Source organism: Pundamilia nyererei, unplaced genomic scaffold (assembly GCF_000239375.1).
Source record: "Pundamilia nyererei isolate P.nyererei 1_Seehausen unplaced genomic scaffold, PunNye1.0 scaffold00168, whole genome shotgun sequence".
NCBI lineage: Eukaryota > Metazoa > Chordata > Actinopteri > Cichliformes > Cichlidae > Pundamilia > Pundamilia nyererei.
Genome location: NW_005187569.1, coordinates 1,153,293 through 1,168,269, shown reverse-complemented (window position 1 = coordinate 1,168,269; position 14,977 = coordinate 1,153,293). Strand labels below are relative to the sequence as shown.

The window sequence follows — 14,977 nt, the reverse complement described above, 5'->3', positions numbered from 1 at the left end:
CACACACACACACACACACACACACACACACACACATATATATAAAATACCAGTAGGCCAGCTCTAATAGTAAGTTGGTATGGCTTCACGGACCAAATGTAATGGGCCACAGTTTGACACCTATGATCTACAATGAAGTCCTCACCCTATCACTAAGCTTGTGACCAAAGGTGAGTATAAGAACATAGACGTATCCAGTACAGTATCCACATCACCCCAATAAGTTTGTCAACTATTTTACCTCCTTTTCCCAAGGCTGTGCTTTGTATAGGTAAGGTAGTACTGCTTTTACAGATATAAGCAGACAGGCTATAGCAGACAGCTCTCCCGTTGGTAATTTGAGTCACTGAACATAACCGTACATACCTGCTGTCATTACGTGATAACTTAGCAAGCCACAAATCTGACCAAATACAGTTACTTCTGGCTCCAAAGAGCCAACATGGCAGCAGCCAAAACACACAGACAATATACAGTACATATATTTAAAAAAGGATGTAGGTTAGGTATGCAAGTAATAAACCTACATACCTGTGGTTTCAAAAAGACTTCTGTCCCATAGAAGTGACGAGGTTGAACTTGACCTCTGTAAACACTTTAGTGATGAGTTTATTCATTGGGTCACTTCTTCCAGGTCATAGTGAATAAACAATGAGTCAGTTTACTAAATTTTAGTCATTGTAAGTATTAGAGATATAGAGATATATGAAAATTAGTTCAGAACTAATGGGTAATGCCAAGGTGCCTATAGAGTACATGGTCTGAACCAACTAGGACTGCAACTTTTCAATTTATTATACAATAAGCAATCACCAACATTTAACAGCAAGTTTGTATTTTCATGCAAGGATGTGTATTCAGGAGGGGCTTTTTGGGTCCACTGCTTAGCCAGTCACACACAGAACTTCCATCATCTCTCATGCTTGTACTTTTTGGTCGTTAGAAAAAGAAAAAAACAAAACAAAAGAAAAAACACACACACACACACACAAACCATTGTATAGCCTTCAAGCACACAAAAACTGCATACACACCAAGGTTCCACACAAATGCACAGAGTGGCACGTCTTGGCCCTGCAACAGAGCAGGCAATAATTACTCATTCAAATGAACATGTCAGGACTGCCGACAGACAAGCCCTTCCCCCCACCACACACACCCTTCACACATCAGACAAAAACACACTTGCCACAGATGCAAGCGCACATACACAAGCATATACACACACTTCATGTTGCAGTGTGGGAGAGATCCATCAACGGCCCAGCAGGCAGACAGGCTCCATACGGTAGCGCTGTTCTAAGCTGGTCCTCACTGTACGCCTGCCATGTATCAGCTCGCCAACACAGACACACACACACACACGCCCATGCATTAGCATCTCTCTCCTCACATTCTCTGTCGCTGGTGTTTCCTCTCTCTGATTGACATAACGCATTTCACAGCTCCTTTTTTGTCACTCTCCAAACATCCTCACTCCTGAGGTCTAAAAGTCAAACTGGTCTTTACAAAAGTGCACATCAAATTGGCACAAAGGACGTGCAATGTCGAGATACAGAGTGCCACCGTGTTTTTTTTAACGATGGATTAAGTGACTGTTTGCGTAAAAATAAATAAATAAATCAAAATGTGCGTGTGTGTGTGTGTGTGTGTGTGTGTGTGTGTGTGAGAGAGAGGGAGAGAATGAGCAACATCCGACTCCGAGGCAGTGACGGAGATAAAAAGCAGCACCAGAGTGAAAGAAGAAAGACGGCAAACAACAATAATGAGGAGCCAAAGAAATACAAAGAGTCCACAGCTGGTTTTACATCAAAGCACTTTTATGCCAATTATAGTGGACTAAATTTGAGGGGCTGAAAGAAAATGTCTTAATAGAGCAGGTGGAGATGTGTTTTGTCAAATTATGCAATATGCAGCCGAAGATGAGTCAAGTGGATCAGTGTAGTCCTTAATCAGAGTTTGAGTCTCCGAGAGCCTCAATACATTACAGTACAAAACTCTGACAACAATAAAGAATTTCTAAAATATCAATTACAAAAACACTGACACACACACACACACACACGCCATGTAAAAGCCCGATTCTTGTGACATTACACAGTCACATAAGTTATTCACAGGACTCTATGAATCCCTGTAAAAAACTAAGTAGACCACATAATTCAACAGCTTATAGAACCAATTTAATACCAATATCGATTCATCAATCCATCCATTTTTTCTGGGGCGGGTCGTGGGGACAGCAGCCTAAGAACAGAAGCCCAAACCTCCTTCTCAACGGCCACCTCCTCCAGTTTATCCAGGGGGGCACCAAGGCATTCCCAGGCCAGCCGAGAGATATAATCTCTCACACGTGTCCTGGGTTTGCTCCAGGGCCCTTCTCCCAGTGTGAAATGCCCAGAATACCGCGCCCAGGGGGCATCCTTGTTACATGCCGGAACCACCTCAACTGGCTCCTTTCGATGCCTCTCGGATGGCCCAACTTCCTCACCCCATCTCTAAGGGAGAGGTCAGCCACCCTTTGGAGAAAGCTCATTTCCACATACATCAACCGGTAAATCAAGAGCTTCGCTTCCATAAAAATTATCAACAGAATCGGTGACAAAGGGGAGCCCTGGTGGAGTCTAACACCCACCGGGAACGAGTCCAACTTATTGTGGCTATGTGGCCCAAGCTCTTGCAATGGTTGTACACCAAACACATGTAGACTGCTTGGACAAACTCCCATGCACCCAAGTATCCTCGACAGGGTAAAGCAGCATTAACATTTTCTGTATGACTTTATCAACCTCTCACATTGCTGTAAAAGAATTTTGTCCTACTTGTGCTTACCGCATTTCTTCAGTTCATGGAGGTTTGTGGATATGAATGCACGACTTCTTTAAGATAAGTTGAGTGTAAGTCTGGACTTTGACCATTGCAAAATCATTGCAACCGCTTGATACTTTTCTTCTTCAGCCATTCTGTTGTAGATGTACTGCTGTGTTTGGGATCATTTCCCTGTTGCATGACTGAATCTTAGCCAAACTTTAGCTGTCAGTCACACGTTTGAATCTAAAATCCTTAGAGATATACAGTTCATAATTTACTCAAAAATGAGAAGGTGCTCAGGTGCAGTGGCTGCAAAATGAACCCAAATCATCAACTACTCAACCACCACCAAAACCAAACAGCATATGAGCACAAACATGGCGCTCCGCATTATGAACAAGCATCTCCTCTTTAATGTCTTCCAATGTCCAGAGACCACTGTTTCAGAGGTCTCTACTTTGTTCAGATGCAAATTTGCAACCCTAAGCAATGTTGCTTAGGGTTTTTGTTTATTTGTTTTGGGTTTTTTGGGGTTTTTTTTTTTTTTTACAAAGAATTTATTTTACAAAGAATTAGAAAAGAGTTCTCTTGGCAACCCTCCCAACAAGCCAATCTTGTTCTGACTTTTCCTAACAGTACTGTCATTAATTTTAACACGTTAAATGAGGCCTCAGAGTCTGACGTCTATCTCGAGTTTTGTTTTTACAATTTCTCTGACCACTGCGTGATGTGACTTTCAGGTAAATCCTGGGAAGATCACGAATGTATCAAAAGTTCTGTTTCTATAAAGGTGGCCAATACTTGCTGATGATCAATTAATTGAGCATTGATTAGAAACACCTGGCTGCTACTCACCCTCTTAATTTCTATGAAAGCAGTAAAGGTGTGCTTAGTTTTTCCTCAGGACTGCATCTTGTGAAAAACTGTTTTTAAAATACTGTAACTGGATGTTTATTACAGGCTTTAATGCCTGGTTCACGGTTCCAGCACTACTTCTACAAGTGCATGCTCAGTCCACTGTCAGCGAAACCTTACTATCGTAAAACTAAATGTGACTGTTATATGGATTCATGCACGAATAATACTGCACTTGAGTTTTAGAAAGCATAACAATGAGGGGGCAGCAAAATCCAAAGAAAGTTCACTTGGTTGTTTTTTTTTATATTTATTTTTAACAGTTAGTTGTACATTGGTGTAATAAACAGGGCATATTACTTAGTGTTTGCACATTGAGTTTGACTGGCTTAATTTATCTGTGCACATTTACAGACGTTACACAGTTCCTGGGTTTTATTAGAATTATTTTTTACATGAAAAAAAATTGGGGATGTGTCATCCGCACGTTTATTCTAATCCAGTAGTGGGTGCGCAGTAGTCTGGGATTTCACCATCTTTTACTGTGAATATAAATCTTCAGTAATTTTAGAATCTGCAAACTTCAAGATCTTTTGCCACAAAGTAAGAATGGGTGGATAAATTATACTAAAATTAAATAAAAAGCATGAAATTAAAACAAAAAACAAAAAACATTACACCCTGAAGTTTAACCAAACATTTTTAATGCATTATGGTGTATCCTTAGCAGAGATTTAATCCTAGTTCATCTTGCCTGAAATCACGAGAATGTTAGAATGTGTGAAATGTATTGAGAATTCATTTAAGATGGGTTTTTATTTTAAAACAAACTTTAATATTTGACCCTCAAACTAGCATTTTAAGGTTTAATCTGATGTCAGTATGAATTCTTGTGGTATTGCTTTTTAAGTCAGCTTTCACTGACTTCATACATTTAAAATATTGGGAGTTTTTTTTTTTGATGTGTCAGATATTTGTTGTAAGTTAAATCTTTTAGATGATATGTTTCTGAAACAAAGGTCGAAAGTGTGACATATAGCAACCTAGTAGCATTTGACATTCACTGAACAAAAGTAAAACCTCTTTAGACAGACACTGTGTGCAGCTGTGTATATTCACTTACCTGTGCTGTCCAGTTTATAGCTAGTGGCACTGGCAGGTCAGCTGAGCATTCGGGAGTCTCTGCAGGATGCTGTGTGTTAAGAAGATGGGGTAATACTGTGGCATATATTAAGACTTCATTAAAATAAAAAAGCAAAGTGATCTCCGAATTCTGATTAAAAAATGTGCATCAGGAAGTTGGGCATCATAGTTTAGCAATTAGGCTTAAACTGGGATTTCTCAACATGCTATAAAAGTCTGCTATAATAGGTCAATAGCCTCTTATAATTAACATTAACAGCCACCCTGTATTTATTTAAAACAGTCTTGTTATTAAGACTTTATTGGCTCAACTTTTTAAAGAGCTGAAAAATACATTTTGGTCAATTTATATGAGCAGCTCTTTTTTTCCCCTGTTCACCTTCAGCATCATACTACTCTGTCCTCATCCTCTCTCACTCCCCTGCCTTCCAAGCCTCCATGCGTCCGTGCCAGTGCTGCCTCCTCCCTGGCTGTGCCTGGTGAGGGATGACCTGGCGCTGGATTTGGCGGAGGCAGCTGGAACACAGGGAGGACTTGGAGCTGTTTTTTTACAGTGCCAAAAAGTTGAGGAGGGCCAGGTAGGCAGGTGGGCACAGAGTGGGGTACCACCACCCTCCTTTGTCCCTGGTGGATGTCATCTGGGCTTAGCTAAGCACCAGCTCACCATGATATCCACCCACCATGCACAGAATATGCTTCCCCACTCTGACTTACAAAAAGTAAAACATTCACTTGAAAAGTTTTAAGTAATTTTGCTGTCAAAATCTTAAAATTAAACAATTAAAAGAACAAAAACAACCCTTATTCTATGTGTGGAAGATAAGCTGCAGAGCTCACTTCTTCAAGTATGCATTATGTAACCTATTTTTAAAGGATGAAATATTTTTTGTTGAATTATAAATTGTAATGTAAAGCAAAAACAAAATCTGCGTGTGCACAAGTGGCACACCGCTTTGGTTGCAACCTTAGGTTTACCTCTTTCATCTGGTTTAAAGCCAAAGAAATCCCAAATTGGTGACTTTATATTCTTTAGTGCTGTCAGCGTTAACGTGCCGTCATCACTGAACCGATGACATACTGACATGGATTAATTGTTAACCCATCTGGAGTGCAGACTGAGTCAAAATCCTTGAAACGTCTCTGTCAACGTTTTTCAGGCAGTTTGTCCAAAGTTTGTTCATTCTGCGCTCCAGATGGTTTGAGCGCGTTAAAAATTTTAACCGCGTTAATTGTGATGACCACGGTTAAGCCGCGTTAACGCTGACAGCTTCTTTTTTTTTGTGGGGGGGGGGAATTAGTTCGTCCGTGTTTGGACTTCTGTGTTGTAAACACGCAAATCAGTCCGTGCATGATTACATTGCTCTGCCCATCAAAAAGTCTGCGCATCCACGAATATATCGCTCTGTGATTGTTGGACTGACGATTTCTGGTTGGAAAATTTTTACATATTGCCCAACCCTACACTAGTGAGCAGCACTGTGCTGACTTTAATTAATTTACAGATGCAACCTATGCAGCGCTCGTTTAAATTTCCACTTTAGCGATGAATGATGACATTTAAATTTCTCCTTTATCCTGATTTCAAAAATAAATTGTCTCATTATTTTTCAAAGTTCAACTTGTTTTTTAAAAGTTTAGCGTTTTAAAACCAGATCTCACCAACTTTACCAGAAAGATCAATCTTACTGGACAAGCAGAGGAGAACTGCACGTCTCATTTCTGCAAGTAGTTCATTAGTCTGGGACTAAGATATCACAAATCATGCTTTCAGATAGTGAGGCTTTTCTGCTCGAGCAGTCACAGCAAACTCAGAGTCAATCAAAGGGAGCTACAAGCGAAACGAAAAGAACATTTCCATGATCAGAAATCAAGAATGCAGCCTTACTACTGTAAAGCTTACAATCAACCAGAATCATCACATGTACCTGTGACGAAATGTCATTAAGTGTCGTTTTATATGGAAATTCCACAGCCACAGCCTTCCACAGCCTGCGTTTAGGTTAACCTACACTGGGCAGAGGTTTTGTGTATCTCTTTCAATAGCAGCGCAGAGACAGCAGCTATGCAGATGAGTGTGGGTGTACTGATTTTCTCTATGCATAGAAGAAGGTTTTCCATCACGCTGGGGTTATGTGGAGATATTTTATCTGTGCTACGTCTCAGTCACAGCGGGTTATCGTGTCTCTCCACACCCTCTCCAGTTTGACCCAGATTTAGGGGCACAGATGTAAATCACTGATTTGCCATCAGCAAAGTGAACAACCCCACATGCATTTGGTGAAGTTGGCCTGTTTGGATTTGGATTGGCTGTAGGTCAACATCAAGTTGTAGAGTATTCCATTTGATGATGAATAATTTTTTTAGTGTGGAAAATGATCCAGTCCTTACGGTAAACTGTGTGTTTCTCAGTGAGCGCAATGAGAGTGCGCCTTACCTTAGACTTGAGTTTAACAGTGAGGATGTGCTGCCTTCCAGCGGAGTCCTCCGCTTTCAGTCTCAACATTCGGAACTCGGTGTCAATGAAGAGCAGCCTGAAGATGGACACGCACAAAGCACACGCCATAAATCAACCTCTATTCATAGAGAAGGGCACACGCAACACTGTAACCTGACAGCAGCCATCATCCGTCATTAATCACAGCTGCAGAGAGCAATATTGAGACATAAACTCTACCTTGAGATTTATCACTCTGGGTACCAACACAGTGACATTACATCAGACTGCAACTCTGGAGTCATGGCCTACAACTATGGATCATTTTCTGCTAATCTGTGGTCCTCTGCAGCAAACTGTGGCCACAGTAACCTGACATCACACATAAAGTCCTGGCCCATACCTTAGTGTGCCATCCTGTAAGTTATTTTGCCAATTCACCCTGTTAATAAACAGTTGACTAGTCATCTTATCATAATGATGTTCACATATATTTGTATTAACCACTAAATACAGAATGAAAATAATTTTTAAGTGCCACTAGCTTGGCAAAACCTGTCTGTCTGGTGGGTTTTTGCCAGTAAAAACAAACGAAACACAGTTTGTTTCAGCACAGAACCTGGTAACTGCATCTGCTGGATAAGAATATTGGGTCTCCCTGCTTCTTGGAGAATTCCATCTATGGATATGATTTATGAGGAACTTCTGGGTATTAAAACAAAACAAAACAAAACAAGGAAGACAAAATAGATGGTGGGCAAAAATGAACTGTGACCCCTTTTGCACAGGTAGATGATCCATCCATTCATGGTTTCTGACATGGGATGAATCTTAAAATGCAACTGATGGCCATTTCCATTATTTTTTGTCATTTTATTTTCTCTTTGTAAAAGTTCCCAAAAATAAAGTAAAAAAAAAAAAGAATGAAATTTAGCTGAGTCCTGCTAGTCCCAGACCCACCTATCAACCAGCGTTAGCAAAGAAGGTAGTTTTATATTAGCATTAGGTTAGTAAGCTAAAAAGAAACATACAAGACAAAAAATACATTACATAACAATTACGTTGCACATTCTCAGTCTTATTGAGCAAATAATTTATAGTAATTATCCCATAAATAAAGTTAATAATGTTCGTATATACTTTAGTATTTAATAAAAATATGCAGGTAATTAAGACAGAGACAACATTTGTTAATTAATGTTTTAATTATTATATGAATAATGTTAATAAAAATTCATTAGCTGACAGAAACAAACCTCAGCCAACACCAGTTTGTCCAGAGGAATAACATGACGCTAACATTAGCGTGGCTTTAGCAGTTACAGCAGTGGGAGGAAGCTCTCAGAAAACGATGCATCTCTGGATGACCTTAGGCTGAGATGTTTTTCAGCCTGAATCAACTTGTAAATCAGACCTTCTCCTTCCTGAGCTAATTATAACCTATTGAGGTTAAGGACACAACACTGATGTGGCTGGAGCATTCGCCAACACTGCTGTCAGATTTACTGCTCCTTCTGCTGCTCCAGCACACTGTAAAGGAGTCAGTTCCTCCCCCTCGCCAGACCAACTCCAGTCTACTGAGACCCAAAGATAAAAGACTGATCCGAGACAAAGGATTTGAACAGTCCTCCTCCAGATTTACAGTACATTACGACGGGCGCTCTATGCCGAGGCTGACATGGCTGTATATCAGCTGAGGATTTATGGAGTGTGTTAGAGAGGACTGATGTGAACATTGTGCTCAGGGAATGACACGCGCACACACACACACTTAGGGAAGTGATGGAATGATGGGAGACGGTGTCCGATGGGCCCGACTCATAAAAGCGTCTGCTTGCTCACTCACTTTCAATCAAACGCCGGAGTAGGGCGTCCGTGCTTTACTGCAATATGCTCACTAACATCTATGCATACAGGCACCCAATGTCACCATCGAGCTAGTCTGACAAAGCCACAATTTATGTTTTGTGTGAACCAAAAATCGGTGCTACCTGCTGAAACAATCTAGCCAAAGTATTGAATTGAAAGGCACTACTCTGATTATTTCATATCCTGTACTTTTACCAAAAGGACAGTCATAAAATACCGATTGCTGCTCACAGCAATAAAGACACAATAATGACAAGTTACCAAACCTATTCAGGTGATGAAAGTGACCGGTGTCCGAAAGAACAATTCAATGGATAACAAGTGGAATCATTAAAATCAAGTACCAGTGAGTTACAGAAGGCATGAACAAAAGAATGACCGTCTGTGAAAAAGGAAAACCTCTCAATGTTTTTACTTTTGATATCAGAGTAACCCACGATCGATCCCTTTCTACAGCTCTCAGTCTCGTAGGCTTGATGGAACTCAACTTAACAACTATTATAGGCACCTTGAATTAAAATGAATCTTTTACATTTTACTATTTTACCTGTACAACTATCTACATCTACAGTACTGTGCAAAAGTCTTGGTCAGCCTTCTTTTTTTTTTAATATCTCACAAAATGCCAGCCAAGTTATTTTTAAGTCACCTTGGACTCAAGGTCTTATCCTCCAGTCTTTGGCTGCTTTTTCACCCATTTTTAGCCAAGTACCTGACCACTGAACTAGGAATCATTCAAGTACAAGAAAAATGGTACATCCAGGGATAAAATAAAATAAAAATTTATTACGCAGCAGTCCTAAAACAATAGATGAACAGCATCTGAAAGTCATATCCTTAAGAAACAAAAAATAAACTTACCAGCAGCGACCTGATACAGGACCTGACAGACACATCTGGCCCTCCTGTTTATCCATCTACTATTTACTGAACCTTCACTCGGTCAAGTAGCAGTTCTTAAAGAAGGGACAAAGAAAAAAAGGCTGACTGTGTACCGAATTACAAAAGAACTAAACTGAAAACAAGTGGTGACAGGTCGTATGGAGTTATGAATCCAAATTTGACATTTCTGGTTCAAATCACTATCAGGTTGTGGGGAGGAGGTCAGAAGAGGTACAACTGTGAGTGTCTGCAGCCTCTAAAACAGGCTGTGTCATGGTGTGGAACTACATTTCAGCCAGTGGTCTGGGAATGTTGTCAAAACTGATGGAATTATCCGATGGAATAACCCAGAAAAGTACTGTCAGATTTTGATCCACAATGCAATACAATCTACAGAGCGCATGTTTGGCAGCAGACCACAATCCAAAGCACACAGCAAAAGCACACCTGGATAGAAAAACATCAGTCTGGCCTCCCCAAAGGTAGAACCTCAACATTTGTACAATAGTGTTGAACGCAGCTAACATCCAAAGAACTTTGGAATATCACACTATACAATTTTTAAAGACAGAGAAAAAAAAATTAAAGCAAGAAATACTTAACTACTAAATATCTGTTTGTGTTTGTTTTTTAATTTAATGCTTATTCAAGAATGTTGGAAAACCACTCTACTTCAAAATCTACTTCACAAGTTCTAGTAGTGTGCAATGCAAGTACATAGTATTCATGAGAAACCACTGAAGTATGTTTTCTCTGATGTGGTGCATGCAAAGAGTTATGAGAAAGAAGTAAGGCTGGCACAGCAGCAAATTTGCCATTGGATATTTAAGCTGTAAAACAGAAATTCAAAAAACATCAAAGATTATTGCTAAAGTTGACTTTTGCTGTATAAATCTGGCAGAATGTACAGAGATAATCTAGATCAGGGGTGTCAAACTCAAATACACAGTGGGCCAAAATTCAAAACTGGAACAAGGTCGCGGGCTGACGTTAATATTTATTGAAAAAAAAAATCTTTCTCTAGATATGAGAATGAATCTCTTCTTATGGACTCATACACGTTTTGCTGGAAAACTGAATATGGAACAAGCAAAGCTTAATACTAAACAATATATATAAGCTGTATAATAGCAGTAGCCCAGCTCTAATAGTAATTTGATCTAGACCATAGGTGTCAAACTATGGCCCGCGGGCCAAATTTGGCCTAATTACATTTGGCCCACGAAGCCATACCAAATTACTATTAGAGCTGGGCTACTGCTATTATACAGCTTATATATATTGTTTAGTATTAAGCTTTGCTTGTTCCATATTCAGTTTTCCAGCAAAACGTGTTTGAGTCCATAAGAAAAGATTCATTCTTATATCTAGAGGAATAAATATATTTCAGTAAATATTAACGTTAGCCCGCGACTTTGTTCCAGTTTTGAATTTTGGCCCACTGTGTATTTGAGTTTGACACCCCTGATCTAGACAGAACAAATCTGACCAGTATACAGTATAAGAAAAAGAACTTGTAATTTTGGTTTCTTGACAAAGAATATCAGGAGGGAGAAAAAAAATCATTGGTGCATTGCTAAAACACATTTCCAGCTCCTCTCCTCTGGGGTTTCACACGCCGTATAGCAGGGACTAGCTGCCGCCCCTACTTGGCCATGATGGAAACAGCGTGACAGTCAGATGTCCTGCTGGGAAGACTGATGAGAGCATCCCATTTGCAACTCCACACTTCCAGACAGCGCACACCACGCACATCAGTGTGTGCGCATGTGTCTGATTTTTTTTTTTAATATGGGAGTGCGTGTTGACAAAGTGATTCATGAATGGTGAGATCAACACATATGTAATGCTTGTGTGCGCTGCATCAGAAAAACACGTGCAAAACGATGGCATGCACAAGAATGAAGAATGGATAGAGAACGATGTAAGCCGTACAAAAATAAATAAATACTACTACTAATAATAATACTAATAATAAATACACCAACTTTAATAAGATAGAAGCCACTACCTGCTTTACACTTTAACTGTGCTATTCAGGACATTCTCATTACTTACAGCAACCCCAGATAACAACATTGTGTAATTTTACAGAACAGGATTTTACATGCACTTTATTAGCTGGCCTGATAACGTAACAAAAACAGATGAAACCGTGCGCCCCCCCCCAGCTCCAGCCCATCAGAAGCTTGCCGATGTATCTGGCCTCAGAAGAGCAGCAACGCAGTGTGACCGCATGATAATACTGAGATAAGAAGAGACGGCGCTCTGCACATCCACCAAGAGGCTGTGAACATCGAGTGCCAGCTGTGCCCATAATGAGCCCTGCAGCTTCTAGGGCCACGTTTGGAGGCCTCCGAGTGATGGCAGCTGACCTACTTGACCTCATTTTCCATTAATTAACACATGGTTTGCCATCTCCAGCCAATTAAGATGACCACACTCTCAAAATGCACAAATGGAGACACATGGAGAGAGACAGAGCTGCTCACTTACCTGGCCCAATCAGCAGACAGAATTACAGCTGAAAACCCCTGGTGGCTATTAGCACGGCCCGTACCAATTAAGACGCTAAGCGAATCTCGAGTGCTTTGGAGATTGAGGCCCACTGTGTATAATGCCTCCTAACCGTAACACGACACTGAAAATGATGTTGGTCCCATTTCAGCATAAAGCATACCTTCACCCCCCCACACTCCTATTAAAACCTGAGAGTCTTCAATTAGAGCCATTTGCATTTCGCTAATATCATAATTGTAGCTCCGGTCATTAATAGGAAAGTAGAAAATGAGTGTAGTAGTCAAGGCTTAATCCGAGCTGGGGGAGAATAGATATCTTTCTCCTAACCGCCGCCACCACCTCCTCCTCCTCCTCCTCCTCGTTCTCTCCTGATGAGCGGAGAAAACGGTATTAGCCAGACCCGTCAGCGCACGTGGGCTGAGTGTTATTAAATGTGACCTGGATTTAACTATAACTCAATAACTAAAAATAAGGAAGTCATTAAGAGCCATTTGTTAATGTAGAACTGTGTTGTTGTAGGCTCTCCAATCAGTTTACGCTGCTGAAGAAAGGGGGGGTGCTCTATACAGCCTTTTAAAGCAGTGGGGGTTTCTGCTCATATATGCACCACAATAAGTTAATCCTGCCCCTGGGGAAAACGCAGAAAACTAAAAATACATATATCAAAGCTTTGACAGAGGAACAGGAGAGCCACAGAGTTGATACGTGGAGCTCCATCAGCAAGCAATTCCACAGGCAAATTACTACCACAGTATCCTGGGACCATGTAAGTGGGGAATGGAACCATGTTACTACATTGTTCATTAAGAGAAAATAACTTGTTTGATTATGGCTTGATATTCTCAAAGCTAATTTCAACATTGCGTGGGGATTGAATCTGCACTATTTTAGCTTGATGATCACACCCACAGCTTTAGGATCACCACATGCACCTACAGACTTCCATAACATTATCTGATCAATCTCATGGAGGTCATCCTGATTGCAAATGCTAAAAGTGACAGAGGGTTTACTCCCAGCGTATGAACATGACTGTGCCTGAGCAAGCCTGACCTACAAAATCCAGTTCTCCTCAGACTAGCGGGACCACTGCATAAACTCACAGGGCACACTTAAGCATACAGTGCCCTGAACCACTTTTAGATGTGGGTCCAGGAATGGTTCCATTAAATGAGGCGGTGTGACTGCAGTGCTTCTACGACTAAGACTGCTTGTGAAAACAACTGTTAAGTAATTAATAAACCTATAAGTCATGAGAGGACAGTGTGCAGTAAAAATAGCCAATAAATAAACCATAAAATTCATAAACCACAAACCTCTTTGTGCTGTGCGAGACAGAGAGCGGGCGATCACAGAGAGAAGCTGAGCCTGACCATAAGGCTGGATGCATTTCACAGCAAGTGCTTATTTGGATTACACTCGTTTTGATTGCTTTAATAAAGTACGCCTTTTTAAACTTGTAAGAACGTGTAACTATAGTAACTGGCTGGTTCTGGTTAGACTTAGTCTGATGATGACGTAACAACTAACTAAATGTCAGTTTCTTCTAAATTTTAAGACATGAGAAAGAATGATAATTGTTTCAGCGAGTATGAAGAAACGCATACTAACTATTAGAATATACACAGGTGAGCGGTAACAGTGGCATGTAAAGGCCTGATGTTTTGGTAAGAAAACAGTTGCAGTGCAATGAAAAAGTATTTTGCATCTTCCTAATTCCTTAGTTGTTTTGCACATTTCTTTCACTTAAATCTTTCAGATCAAACAAATTATATTAGTCAAAGATAAAGTAAGAAAAATACAAAATGCAGTTTTACGTGATTATTACAGGAAAAGAAGAACAGCTATCCAAACCTAACTGGCCCTGTGTGGAAAAAGTAATTTCCCCACCATTGTTAAATGATGAATTAACAGTGATTAACCACACTTTTTGGAAAGCTGAGTTCACTTCCACTTGCTACACCCAGGCCTGATTACTGCCAGACCTGTTGAATCAAGAAATCGCTTAAATAGAAACTGTCTGATAAAGTGAAGCAGGCTAAAACATCTCACAAAGAAACACATGCCAGGATCTAAAGAAACGGGGAAACAAAGTCACTGACCTCCGTTGGTCTGGAAAGGGTTACAAAGCCAATTTAACCTCCTAGGACCTGGCGTCCACATATGTGGACATCGCATTTTGGGTTATTTAGACCAAAATACTCAATTTTGCTCTACAAGGGCCTGATATCCACTTACGAGGACATTATACTGCTACTGTTCTATCAAAATTTTAAATGAATATCCTCATATATGGCTCTCTTTTTTCTTAGAAACTAAAATTAGGTAAAAAAAAAAAAATCTGCCAATTCAGCCCAAATATCAAAGAGAAATTAAAAATACATGCTGTGGAAGAGTTTGGGTCTTAGGAGGTTAAAGGGTTTGGGCCTCCAGCAAACCATGGAACACCGGTGAACCTTCACA

General features: G+C 40.2%; 1 protein-coding gene across 1 annotated transcript in view; it reads right to left on the bottom strand.

Annotated features, from left to right (window-relative positions):
* fancl (FA complementation group L) overlaps window positions 1–14,977 on the bottom strand; it is a 31,499-nt gene that overhangs the window by 9,755 nt on the left and 6,767 nt on the right. Inside the window, exons 6-7 of the mRNA XM_005745857.2 lie at window positions 7,244–7,340; window positions 4,790–4,858 (exon numbers count right to left, since the gene is read on the bottom strand). Coding sequence (XP_005745914.1) covers window positions 4,790–4,858; window positions 7,244–7,340 — 166 coding nt within the window. The remainder of the gene's footprint in view (window positions 1–4,789; window positions 4,859–7,243; window positions 7,341–14,977) is intronic.